We start from the raw sequence: 12,761 nt of genomic DNA, 5'->3' as shown, positions 1-12,761 counted from the left end.
GGCAAAGAGTGACAGTTTTACTTCTTCTTTTCCAATTTGTATTCCTTTTATTTCTTTTTCTCTGACTGCTGTGGCTAGGACTTCCAAAACTATGTTGAATAAGAGTGGCAAGAGTGGACATCCTTGTCTTGTTCCTGATCCTAGTGGAAATGCTTTCAGTTTTTCACCATTGAGTATGATGCTTGCTGTGGGTTTGTCATATATGGCTTTTATTATGTTGAGGTAGGTTCCCACTATGCCCATTTTCTGGAGAGGTTTTATCATAGATGGGTGTTGAATTTTGTCCAAAGCTTTTTCTGCATCTATTGAGATGATCATATGGTTTTTATCCTTAATTTGTTAATGTGGTGTATCACATTGATTGATTTGCGTATACTGAAGAATTCTTGAATCCCTGGGATAAATACCACTTGATCACGGTGTATGATCCTTTTAGTGTGCTGTTGGATTCTGTTGCTAGTATTTTGTTCAGGACTTTGCATCTCTGTTCATCAGTGATATTGGTCTATAATTTTCTTTTTTTGTGATATTTTTTTCTGGTTTAGGTGTCAGGGTGATGGTGGCTTTGTAGAATGAATATGGGAGTATTTCTCCCTCGGCAATATTTTGGAAGAGTTTGAGAAGGATTCGTGTTAGCTCTTCTCTAAATGTTTGATAGAATTCGCCTGTGAAGCCATCTGGTCCTGGACTTTTGTTTGTTGGAGAATGTTTAATTACGGTTTCAATTTCATTACTTGTGATAGGTCTGTTTATATTTTCTAATTCTTCCTGGTTCAGTCTGGAAAATTGTACAAGAATTTGTCCATTTCTTTGTGGTTGTCCATTTTATTGGCATATAGCTGTTTGTAATAGTCTCTTATAATCCTTTGTATTTCTGCAGTGTTGGTTGTGATTTCTACTTTTTCATTTCTAATTTTACTGATTTGCGTCCTCTCCCTTTTTTTCTTGATGAGTCTGGCTAAGGGTTTATCAATTTTGTTTATCTTCTCAAAGAACCAGCTTTTAGTTTTATTGTTCTTTGCTATTGATTTCTTCGTTTCTATTTATTTCTGCTCTGATCTTTATGATTTCTTTCCTTTTACTGACTTCGGGGTTTCTTTGTTCTTCTTTCTCTAGTTGTTTTAAGTGTAGGGTTAGATTGTTTATTTGAGATTTTTCTTGTTTCTTGAGGTGAGATTGAATTGCTATAAACTTCCCTCTTAGAACTGCTTTTGCTGTGTCCCATAGGTTTTACGTCATTGTGTTTTCATTGTCATTTGTTTCTATGTATTTTTTTTCTTCTTTGATTTCATCAGTGATTTCTTGATTATTTAGTAGTGCATTGTTTAGCTTCCATGTATGTGTGTTTTTTACAGGTTTTTTTTCCTGTAATTGATTTCCAATTTCATAGTGTAGTGGTCAGAAAAGATGCTTGATACAATTTCAATTTTCTTAAATTTTCCGAGGCTTGATTTGTGATCCAAGATGTGATCTATCCTGGAGAATGTTCCATGTGCACTTGAGAAGAAAGTGTATTCTGCCACTTTTGGGTGGAATGTTCCATAAATATCAACTAGATCTATCTGGTCTATCATGTCATTTAAAGCTGTGTTTCCTTATTTATTTTCTGTTTGGATGATCTGTCCATTGGTGTAAGTGGGGTGTTAAAGTCCCCTACTATTATTGTGTTGCTGTCGATTTCTCCTTTCATGGTTGTTAGCAGTTGCTTTATGTATTGAGGTGCTCCTCTGTTGGGTGCATAAACATTCATAATTGTTACCTCTTCTTCTTGGATTGATCCTTTGATCATTATGTAGTGTCCCTCCTTATCTCTTGCAACAGTCTTTATTTTAACGTCTCTTTTATCTGAGACGAGTATTGCTACTCCAGCTTTCTTTTGATTTCCATTTGCATGGAATATCTTTTTCCATCCCTTCACTTTCAGTCTGTATGTGTCCCTAGGTCTGAAGTGGGTCTCTTGTAGACAGCATATATATGAGTCTTGTTTTTGTATGTATTCAGCCAGTCTGTGTGTTTTGCTTGGGGCATTTAATCCATTTACATTCAAGGTTATTATCGATATGTATGTTCCTATTACCATTTTCTTAATTGTTTTGGGTTTGTTTTTGTGGGTCTTTTTCTTCTCTTGTGTTTCCGGCCTAGAGAAGTTTCTTTAGCATTTGTTATAAAGCTGGTTTGGTGGTGCTGAATTCTCTTAGCTTTTGTTTGTCTGAAAAGCTTTTGACTTCTCTATTGAATCTGAATGAGATCCTTGCTGGGTAGAGTAATCTTGGTTGTAGGTTTTTCTCTTTCAGCACTTTAAGTATATCCTGCCACTCCCTTCTGGCTTGCAGAGCTTCCACTGAAACATCAGCTGATAACCTTATGGGGATTCCTTTGTATGCTATTTTTTGTTTTTCCCTTGCTGCTTTTAATATTTTTTCTTGGTATTTAATTTTTGTTAGTTTGATATATATGTGTCTTGGTGTGTTTTTCCTAGGGTTTATCCTGTATGGGACTCTCTGTGCTTCCTGTACTTGGGTGACTATTTCCTTTCCCATGTTAGGGAAGTTTTCCACTATAATCTCTTCAAATATTTTCTCAGACCCTTTCTTTTCCTCTTCTTCTTCTGGGACCCCTATAATTCGAATGTTGGTGCATTTAGTGTTGTCCCAGAGGTCTCTGAGACTGTCTTCCATTCTTTTTTCTTTATTCTGCTCCTCGGCAGTTATTTCCACCATTTCATCTTCCATCTCACTTATTCATTCTTCTGCCTTCATTATTCTGTTATTGATTCCACCCAGTGTAGTTTTCATTTCAGTTATTGTGTTGTTCATCTCTGTTTGTTTGTTCTTTAGTTCTTCTAGATCTTTGTTAAACATTTCTTGTATTTTCTCAATCCATGCTTCCATTCTATTTCCGAGATTCTGGATCATCTTTACTATCATTACTCTGAATTCTTTTTCAGGTAGATTGCCTATTTCCTCTTCATTTATTTGGCCTTCTAGGTTTTTACCTTGCTCCTTCATCTGTGACATATTTTTTTGCAGTCTCATTTTTTTTTTTTTTTTTTTTATGAGGGGGATTGTGTTCCTGTTTTATGGGTTGTTTGGCCTGAGGCTTCCAACACTGGAGTTTGTAGGCTATTGGGTAGAGCTGGGTCTTGGTGCTCAGATGAGGAACTCTGTGAGACCTCACTCCAATGAATATTCACAGGGGTCTGAGGGTCTCTGTTAGTGCAATGGTTTGGACTCGGAGCTCCCACTGCAGTAGCTTCCCCCCGACTCCGTGTTGGCAAATCAAGATCCCACAAGCCGTGTGGGGTGGCCCCCCAAGAAAAAAAGAGAGAACAATAACAAAGTAAAAAATAAAATTAGACTAGGAAACTGACAGCTATGTTAGAAAGAATGTAAAAATAAAAATATAGATGAATCAATAACCACAAGGTATGTCAGTACCATAATAGTAAAAAAGAGGAGGAGGGAAAAGAAAAAAAAAAGGAGGGGGGAAAGGCCTTGGCTGTGGAGAGTGGGGCCTAAGAAAGGGCGAGGTTTGGGTGGTGGGCGGGGCCAATGCTCAGGACCTACAGGGCTGGAAAACCCTGGGGGCTGTGGGCGGTGGGGCTTAGGCTCCAGGAACAGTAGGGGCCCAGGCATGCCCCACACCCCTGGTCTCAGAGGGCAGGGCACCTCACCAGGGAGCCCAGCAGGCTTCCTGGGCTCGAGTGGGCAGGGCAATCATCCTCCACTCCTCTCCTGCTCCTCCCAGAGGGTCCCTCCTGCCTGCCTCTCCTGATCCCCCCCGGCCTCCCTCCTATGCTCCCAAGGACCCACGCAGCCTGGATGGAACTTGGAGGGCAGGGGATCGGCCTGGGAGCTCAGCAGGCTCTCCGTGACCCAGTGGGCGGGGCAATCGCCCTCCACTCCTCTCCCACCTGTCTTTCCTGATCTCCCTGGACTCCCTTCTATGCCCCCAGGACCCACACGGCCTGGAGGGGGCTTTGGATTGCAGGGGACCAGCTTGGGAGCTCAGCAGGCTCCCCGGGCCCCAGTGAGCAGGGCAATCGCCCTCCGCTCCTCTCCCGTGCCTCCTGGAGAGTCCCTACCACCTGCCTCTCCTGATCTCCCTGGCCTCAGGGGTGCCGATCTGGTCTGACCTCCAGTTCTCCTCCCCCCTCGGTCCCCCTACATCCTACTGGTTCACTCTGGGGTTCCTCCTGTCTCCTTGGGGGTTAGAGTCCCCACCAGCAGCCGGCAGGCGCCCTAGTTGTGGGGAGACGCTAAGTCCACGTCTTCCCACACCACCATCTTGACTCCTCCTTTTGGGTTTTAAGAGCACATCTAGCATCCAAATCTTGGTTTCTAAAAACTATTCCTGACTAAAAGGAACAGAACTCCTTGGAAAAGCAGTTGATTACTGATCTGGGCAGGGAAAAGACAAGATGAGCCTGGAGCATCTTACGGTACTACAATGTAAGACGGTGCTCATAAAAAGGTAAGGGCCAGTCTAAAGGGCAGACAAGCCTATATGACAGAGGCCCCCAGTGACCAAAGCTGGGATAATCTGAACAACAAAATAAATAATGATTGTATTAGATTATAACCTAGGGAATAAAAAAAAATCCATGAGTCTATATTGGTAATGTACAAATGATTCAGTAAGTAAATAAATGAAGCAGAAGGGATGGCTCTTCCTTAGAGAATAATTCTAACTAAATAATATCGAAGAAATAAGAGACATAGAAAATCACTGTTAGAATGCCATGACAACAATGAAGGCAGGCAAGATCCACCAATGGATGCTACAAATCATGAGTGAAAGTGAGGTGAAACAGGATATTTGCAGCCTTAAACTTTCTACCCTGGTATATTCATTAACTGCAAAGAGAAAAATAGTAACTTCACAGCGCAGAAACACCACAGACGTGAACTAAACTAAATGATCCAGGCTATTGCCATCAGTAATAAGACATACTGACCCCTTACACTGCTGATGTGATATACTGAGAAGGGAACATCACTTCTGTAGCATTCTTGCCAAAACTGCATGGCTTCCATCTACTCGTGAGAGAACATCAGACAACCCACACTGAGGAACGTTCAGTACAGTAACTGATCCATACTCCTCAAAATGTCAAGGTCAGAAAGACAAGGAGAGACTGAGGAACTGTCACAGACTGTGGGAGATGAAGGAGACAAGACAACTAACACCCCAGAAAACCAGAGGACATTAGTGGAAGAACGGGTGAAATCAAATTTGCAGTTTAGTAATGTACCAATTCTCTAATTGTATCAATTAGTATGTTACTAATTAGTTTTGATAATTGTACTGTGGTTATGTATAATGTAAACATTAGTGAAAACTAAGTGAAGGGTATACAGAAACTTTCTGTACTATTTTTGCAGCTTTTCTGTAAGTCTAAAATTATTTTGAGGGACCTCCCTGGTGGTCCAGTGACTAAGACTTCGTGCTCCCAATGCAGGGGACCTGGGTTCGATCCCTGGTCAGGGAACTAGATCTCACACGCCGCAACTATGAGTTTGCCTCAACTACAGATCCCACATGCCACAATTAAGACCTGGTGCAGTCAAATAAATAAAATAAAATAAATAAATATTTTTAACAAAAATAAATAAATAAATGAAATGATTTTGAAATAAAAAGGTAAAAATAATTTGGATACTCACCCTTTATCTGTTAATCATATGAAAATATCTTCCTCTTTGGGCACTCTGGTTGAGTTGATGCGTCTCCGGGCTGGAATGTTAGCTGTTCCTTCCAAAGGCCATTCCTTCTATTGCTCTGTCAGATCGGTGGCCTCAGGATGGGGAGGCAGACATTAGGATTAGTGGATCCCATGGTCATCTGCCCATTACTGCGCCCGCCTTTGCTAAAAAGTGGGTCACTTGGCCTGAGGGGATGGTATGTGATATACCATGTCGGTGGGTCAAACACTGTGTGAGCCTTCAGATGCTGGTGCTGGCTGAGGCCATGCAGGCGGGAGAGGCTAACCCATACGCATAATGTGTACTGCACTGATTTCAGTCAAGATAAATTGCTCCCTTTCCAGAGTGGCAAGGGTCTGACGTGGTCAACTTGTTACCAAGTGGCTGGCTGCTCTCCCTGAGGAATGGTGCCATGTGGCAGATTCAGTGTCGCTGTAGGGGGAACACTCACTCAGCAGTGGCAGTAGCTAGGTCAGCCTTAGTGAGTGGGTGTCCATGCCGGTGGACCTGTTACTGGCCTCTCCCCTACTGCCATTGTGCCAGCGCTGGGGGGGTCTTTCACAGCGGCTGGCCGATGACTGCTGGCTGAATCACGCTGTTTACTTGGTTTAGTCTCTTCCACGGTAGATGCTCTCTGGTGGGCGTTAACATATGATACATGTGCTATAAAGACCTCACTTTGTGTCTGGTCCTCAAGATCCATCTATGTGCCTCTTCTCCAAACCTCCTTGACCCTGATGTTCCAATCTCCTCATAGGCCCCTGACCAACCAGCCAAGCCATTCACCATTGCCCCTTTTCTTTCTACAAAAGGGGATGACTAGGTGCATGACCTGGAGGTCTGCCAATCGGGAGGATCTCAGGGTTACTCCCAAGTGGGGCTGTAGTACAACAGTCCGTCTTCAGCTCAAACCCTCATATTGAGCCAATCCATTCACGAATCAAGCTTGAACTTTTTCCTCCTCCATCAGCTGGTCATAAGAGTTCCCCCATACAGCTGTAGGTGTGAGCTGAGGGAAAGGTACTGGCCAAGCAATGGTGGGTGACATGGGGGTCTGGGCCACCTATTCATGCAGCTGACTTTGTCCTCTGGCTCTGCTTGTGCCCAATTTTCTTGTCCCCCTTTTTGTTTTGGACCTGCCTGACTTTATGACTTGGTCTGATAGAAGACAGGTCATGACAGCCAGCTCTGGCCACATGATCACTCAATGGTATCTTGTGGTCACACTCACCATCTTAACCAGGACCCAGTAGTAGGCCGGGGCAGTTTTTTTGTATAGTGTGTAGGTCTCTGTTGCAGATGTCATGACCCTGCTTCAGAACCTTAGGAATCTCTATCATGGCTCTTCTTTTTAGGGTTTGCCACAAAACTCTACCTGGCATCTCTCCTCCATCCATAGATACCTCTAGTACCAACAGCTACATGTGGCTAACGGCTACCATATTGGAAAGCACAGATACAGAACATTGCTATCAGTTCAGCAAGTGTATTAGTACCACATCTAGATGTAACAGTTTACAAGAAGTACAGAATCTCACAAGGATACAATCATCCAAAAACAGAATGCGGAAAATTCTACAGAACAAGTGACCCAGTTTCTTTAACAAATAAATGTCATGGAAGAATGGGGGAGGGGGAAACTGTTCTAGATTAAGACGCTTATGAGACACATTAACCAAATACATTGTGTGGACTTTCCCTGGATCTTGATTTGAAGTAACCAACTGTAAAAGAAATGTTTTTCGAGATAAGCCAGTTAAGCAACACACTGAGAATGGAAATGTGGGCTCATTCAAATGTGGTTGGGGAGAAGGACCCAAGTAGGAGTTTGTATTCCTGGTTTGACTGGGAAGAAAAACAAAGCCAGAAATAGCTTTATCTCAGTAATGTTAGCAACACGCTTCTTCAAATTTGCTGTGGGAGGAAAACAGAGCTTGGAATGCTTTCAAGAGCAGCAGCCACATCACTCCCCTCGATCCTGGGATATGCCCAGTGGGAGAGTGGAGACAAAGGGATGCGACAGTCTTTTCCTTCACTTATCTGGCAAACTGCTGCTCATCCTTAGCACTCCTCTTCCAGGAAGTCTTCCTGGCTTGCCTTACTGCCCTACCCAATCCTAACCCCCAAGAGCCTCCCTGTGCTTTCCTCCTCATAGTCCCAATCAAGGCCTACCCTAACTGTGACACCGGAGCTGGGATTTGCAGGGTGAGAAAGATCAAGGGTGTGTCCCAAGCCCCTGAGCCTTGCTGGAGCTCTGGGTATTCGGACCACAAGAAGCCACTGCATAGTCTTAAGCCAGGAAGTGGCGGCTGTTCTGTTTCCCTTTGTGCTCAGTAAGCCTCACCTCTCCTTTAAGAAGTACTGACTCAGCGAGGGCTGGCAGGGCCACCTTAAGGCCGTGCCACCTTAAGCAGCCCTGCCCCCAGCACAACCAATAGGCTGGGGTGGTCACCGGCTGTTGCCCAGCTATGGCCAGCCTGCTCCGGGCTGCAACTTGGGGGATGTGCCCCTGGAGGGGCTACTGCTCCAGGGGGACGCAGGTAGGTGGGAGGAGAGGAGCCCCTTAGAGGGTGGGGGGCCCCCGATGCCGAGTTCCGGCCAGACTCTGTGCTGCCCCAGCACCAGGAGACCTTGAGCAGAGGCTCGCTGGCCTCACCCCAGGTCAAATGTGGGTGTCCAGTGCGCTGGGCCGAAGCCCTCAGAGCTGCCATGAGTGGGGCTGGGGGGTGTCAACTGAAAAATTTGTGGACTCTAGGGCACCCCTTTGAGGCCCCGGAATACACACACATTTTGAAAGAATGCCTGGGAGGCAAGGAGCTGGGTTCTAGGCCAGGCCCTGTCCTGGACTTGCTGGCCTCTTTTCCTCATCTGTAAAATGGGAAGAAATCCCCAGAAGGGCTCCAAGAGCCCTCCGAGCCCCCGGCCGAAGCGGGGTAGGGGTGTGGGTGCCTCTGTTCACAGGCAATGGAACCCCCACTCCCACCCCTCCCACTGGCCAGGTGGCCCCAGGTATCTTTGAGTGACCCTGCCAATGTGTTTCTCCCCTGCAGGGTGAACTCAGCGAGGGCTTTGTGGAGGCTTTGAAGGCAGTTGTGGGGAGCCCCCATGTGACTACTGCTGCTGTGGTCCGAGAGCAGCACGGGCACGATGAGTCAATGCACAGGTGGGCTCCGCCACACCCCTGCAACAGAACCCCTGGCTGGGAGTGAGGGTCCTGGGTTATCTTCTGCCCCTCAACCCCCGCCATCTGTTTTTGGGTGCTCTGGCATCCTCCACCTCTCCTCTATGCCCCCAGAAGGGTGTTCTCTGCCCCTCGACCGCTGTGCAGCCTCAGGCCCTGCCATACCTTCAAACTTGATTAGGACCAGAGGGTACCACACACCCCTACATTGCTGAGGGTCTGGTTCCAGGTGCCAACCTCCAGACGCCGTGGTGTGGCCCCAGAATGTGGAGCAAGTCAGCCGGCTGGCAGCCCTGTGCTATGGCCAAGGCGTGCCCATCATCCCATTCGGCTCCGGCACCGGGCTTGAGGGTGGAGTCTGTGCCGTGCAGGTATGTATGGTGGGTGGCCAACTCCCCTGGCCAGGCTCTAGTCCCAACACAATTGTCACACCGGCAGCTGCCTCCTCCACCACACCAGCCTGGCTGGCCAGGTCCAGCCCTCCTTACCTGCCATCCCGGGGCTCTGGTCTGGCTGCTGGGAGGTCGGCCTCGAGCTGGGGTCCTGGCGAAAGATGTAGGTCAGTGACCGCTTGAACGCCCTCCGCCAGGGCGGCGTCTGTGTCAACCTGACCCACATGGACCGAATCCTGGAGCTGAATCCGGAAGACTTCTCTGTGGTGGTGGAGCCCGGCGTCACCCGCAAAGCCCTCAACTCCCACCTGCGCGACAGCGGCCTCTGGTTCCCTGTGGGTAGGCTGGGGCTCCAGGACTTTCCTGGGCCTGGAGAGCTCCCTGGTGGCAGGGGTGTTTCTGGGGCTTGGCGGGACCCCTCTGCCCACGGGCACCCGCCCCAGGCTTCCTTCTGCCTGCCCTCTGCCGTCCAGACCCAGGTGCAGACGCCTCTCTCTGCGGCATGGTGGCCACCGGCGCCTCGGGCACCAACGCTGTGCGCTACGGCACCATGCGCGACAACGTGCTGAACCTGGAAGTGGTGCTGCCGGGAGGGCAGCTGCTTCACACCGCGGGCCCGGGACGTCACTTCCGGTGAGCGCCCTCTATCGGCGGCGACGGGGGCCTCCTGGAGAGGCGGGTCATGAAACTGCCCTGTGGGCCAAAGCTGGTGGTCCGGAGGCCGATTTGGGCTGTGCCAGGAAACGGCTGCCTGGGTGGCAGTCTGCACAGAGGCGGGTCAGCCCAGACCTCAGGCTTAGCTCCCCACCTGGCTTCTGGCCAGAAATCCGTCGTCACGTGGCCTGGGCACTCACCTACCTCATGTCCCCGGGGACCCAGGAAGAGCGCAGCTGGCTACAACCTCACTGGGCTGTTTGTGGGCTCCGAGGGGACGCTGGGCCTCATCACGGCCGCCACACTGCGCCTGCACCCTGCCCCTGAGGCCACGGTGGCCGCCACCTGTGCCTTCCCCAGCGTCCAGGCGGCCGTGGACAGCACCGTACACATCCTCCAGGCTGCAGTGCCCGTGGCCCGCATTGGTGAGCCTGGGATTGGACCGTCCAGGTGGGCTCCCCAGAGGAGGCCCCCTTTGAAGGCCACGCGTCACCTCACGTGGCCTCTCCTTGGTCCCAGAGTTCCTGGATGACGTCATGATGGATGCCTGCAACAGGCATAGCAAGCTGAACTGCTGCGTGGCGCCCACGCTCTTCCTTGAGTTCCACGGCTCTGAGCAGGCGCTGGCAGAGCAGGTGCAGCGCACAGGTGTGCTGGGGTGCTGTGGGCGGGGCGGGGCGGGGCCCGGGCTGCCCCAGAGTAGGGCCTGGTGTCAACCCCCCGCCCCCGACAGAGGAGATCATCCGGCACAACGGAGGCTCTCACTTCTCCTGGGCCAAGGAGGCGGAGGACCGCAGCCGGCTCTGGGCAGCGCGGCACAACGCCTGGTACGCTGCCCTGGCGCTGCGGCCGGGCTGCAAGGTGAGCGGGCTGGGGTGGACACGGGAGCCTTTCCTCAGCCTACTGCCCTATTGTCCAGGGCAGCAGGCAGAGGCCCCGGCAGGCAGGACTGCCAAATCCTCGGGAGGGAGCCCCTGCCCCAAGCCAGGCCCTGGGTGCAGAGACCAAGGAGGGGCAGTGTGGACACGGAAGGCAGGCTTCAGGGAGGAAGAGGTGGTGAAGCGGAAGGTGGTAGCCAACAGGAAGGGGAGGCTGGGCTCCAGGTGCTGGGGGGCCTGCACGGTAGCGGGGGTGGGGAGCAGGGTGAGAGCCCTGGGAGCCTAGCCGGGCCAGTCGCCTTGTTGCACAGGGAAACTGAGGCTTAGAGACAGCAGGCACGTTCATGTGAGAGGCCGAGCCCCCTGAGCCCATTCATACCCTTGACCCCTTACCTCCCGGGCAGGCTGGGTGAGGGAGGGAAGCTCACCGGCCTGCCTCGACTCAGGGCTATTCCACCGACGTGTGTGTGCCCATCTCCCGGCTGCCGGAGATCCTGGTGCAGACCAAGGAGGACCTGCAGGCCTCGGGACTCACAGGTTCTGCCTGCCCCATGCGGGGCGCGGTGGGAGGGTGGAGGCGGGGCTGGGGCAGCAGCTGTGTCCTCTGGGCCCCCAGGAACCATCGTTGGGCACGTGGGTGACGGCAATTTCCACTGCATCCTGGTGGTAGACCCGGAGGACCACGAGGAGCTCCTCAGGGTCAAGGCCTTTGCAGAACAGCTGGTCAGGTAAGGGCAAAGCGGGAAGCAGGGTGGGGCAGAGCTGAGGGAAGTAGGAGGGGGCACCTGCTGAGGACCTCTTCCCGCTGCTTCCCAGGCGAGCACTGGCACTCCGTGGCACGTGCACAGGGGAACATGGCATCGGTCTGGGCAAGCGGCAGCTGCTGCAGGAGGAGGTGGGCACGGTGGGCATTGAGACCATGCGGCAGCTCAAGGCCACGCTGGACCCCCGAGGCCTCATGAACCCAGGCAAGGTGCTGTGAGGGGCTCGGAGCACCTGGCCCACAAGCCCTCAGAGAGTGGCACCTCCCGTTCCGGAAACTGTTTTCCTGCCATGGAACAGCTCTGTCTTTGCCTAGACCCTGCAGGGGTCTTCGCCAGCCCGCTAGCCCTTTCATCCAAGCCGAGGCCAGAGAGAGGAGGGAGAAGCCTGGTCGGCCGTCTTCTCCCTGGCCCTCTTGCTGGCCTCAGGAGCCTTTGGTCCAGTAAATGGCTCAGGGTCATTCCCGGTGAAGCTGCTTCCTCTCTGCTCGCTTACGCATCCTGTAAGGTGGTGTGGGTCAGTCACCCCAAAGACTAGGACGACCCCCCTCCAGCTTAGCCTCCCCACTGCCAGGGCAGGAGAACAAAGGCTGGGGGCCCCAGCACCCATAGCCCAACTCCATCTGCCTGGTGACAGGAATGCTCCTTTGCTGGTGGGGGAAGGGACCTTCCGCTCCACACTCATAGACCCCCAAAATAAACCTGAACCCCACATGCAGTTGTCTGGAGATAAGCAGGCAGCACCTGTGAATGAACCCCTGTGCCTGCCCGCCCCAACTCCTCCAAGTTCTTTGTCCTTTGGCTGGTGATGTCGTCGTCCCTCATCCCGGGCCTGCCCTCTGACTTGCTGCAGCCTGAGGAGGGGCAGCTGCTCTGCCTCTCAGAGCCCCAGGGCCTAAGGACTTGCCCATGTCCATCATCACTTACCACAGACTGCCCCACTGAGCCCCAACTGTACTCTAGAACATTCTGAACATGTCCTTCAAGTGGCTGCTACCAACCATTGCAAATGGAAGTGATTTTCCTGGTACCACACCTCTCCACAGTGTGATGTATTATACTACCAGCTTTTTTGCCTCAACCTCAGGCTCTGTCCACCCTGGGGCCTGCCCCTGCCTCCCTCAGGATTCCTGATCAGAGGACCTTGTCCGGGGTACCTGGCAGTTGTTCCCCCTAAGCCCACGAGAGGG

The 12,761-nt window shown here is 50.9% G+C and overlaps 2 protein-coding genes across 3 annotated transcripts in view; one reads left to right on the top strand and one right to left on the bottom strand.

Annotated features, from left to right (window-relative positions):
* ZFP1 (ZFP1 zinc finger protein) overlaps positions 1–9,456 on the bottom strand; it is a 66,556-nt gene extending 57,100 nt beyond the window's left edge. The window contains exons 1-2 of one of the 2 annotated variants that reach the window (XM_032611878.1): positions 9,375–9,456; positions 5,667–5,797 (exon numbers count right to left, since the gene is read on the bottom strand). The gene's annotated coding sequence lies outside the window, so the exon portion shown is untranslated. Of the gene's footprint in view, positions 1–5,666; positions 6,503–9,374 lie in introns of those variants that run through there. The other variant, XM_032611879.1, reaches the window with a different exon arrangement.
* On the top strand, positions 8,115–12,290 carry LDHD (lactate dehydrogenase D). The gene is made up of 11 exons (XM_032611874.1): positions 8,115–8,245; positions 8,756–8,868; positions 9,116–9,257; positions 9,476–9,617; positions 9,752–9,911; positions 10,158–10,357; positions 10,452–10,580; positions 10,666–10,793; positions 11,257–11,347; positions 11,427–11,538; positions 11,627–12,290. Exons 1-11 carry the CDS (start codon positions 8,174–8,176, stop codon positions 11,790–11,792), a joined length of 1,455 nt encoding a protein of 484 aa, XP_032467765.1. The 5' UTR covers positions 8,115–8,173; the 3' UTR covers positions 11,793–12,290.
* The last annotated feature ends 471 nt before the right edge of the window (positions 12,291–12,761 follow it).

The sequence above is a fragment of the Phocoena sinus genome, chromosome 19, assembly GCF_008692025.1.
Source record: "Phocoena sinus isolate mPhoSin1 chromosome 19, mPhoSin1.pri, whole genome shotgun sequence".
Classification (NCBI taxonomy): domain Eukaryota; kingdom Metazoa; phylum Chordata; class Mammalia; order Artiodactyla; family Phocoenidae; genus Phocoena; species Phocoena sinus.
Note: the sequence above shows the minus strand (reverse complement) of the source record. Positions and strands in the feature narration are given on the sequence as shown.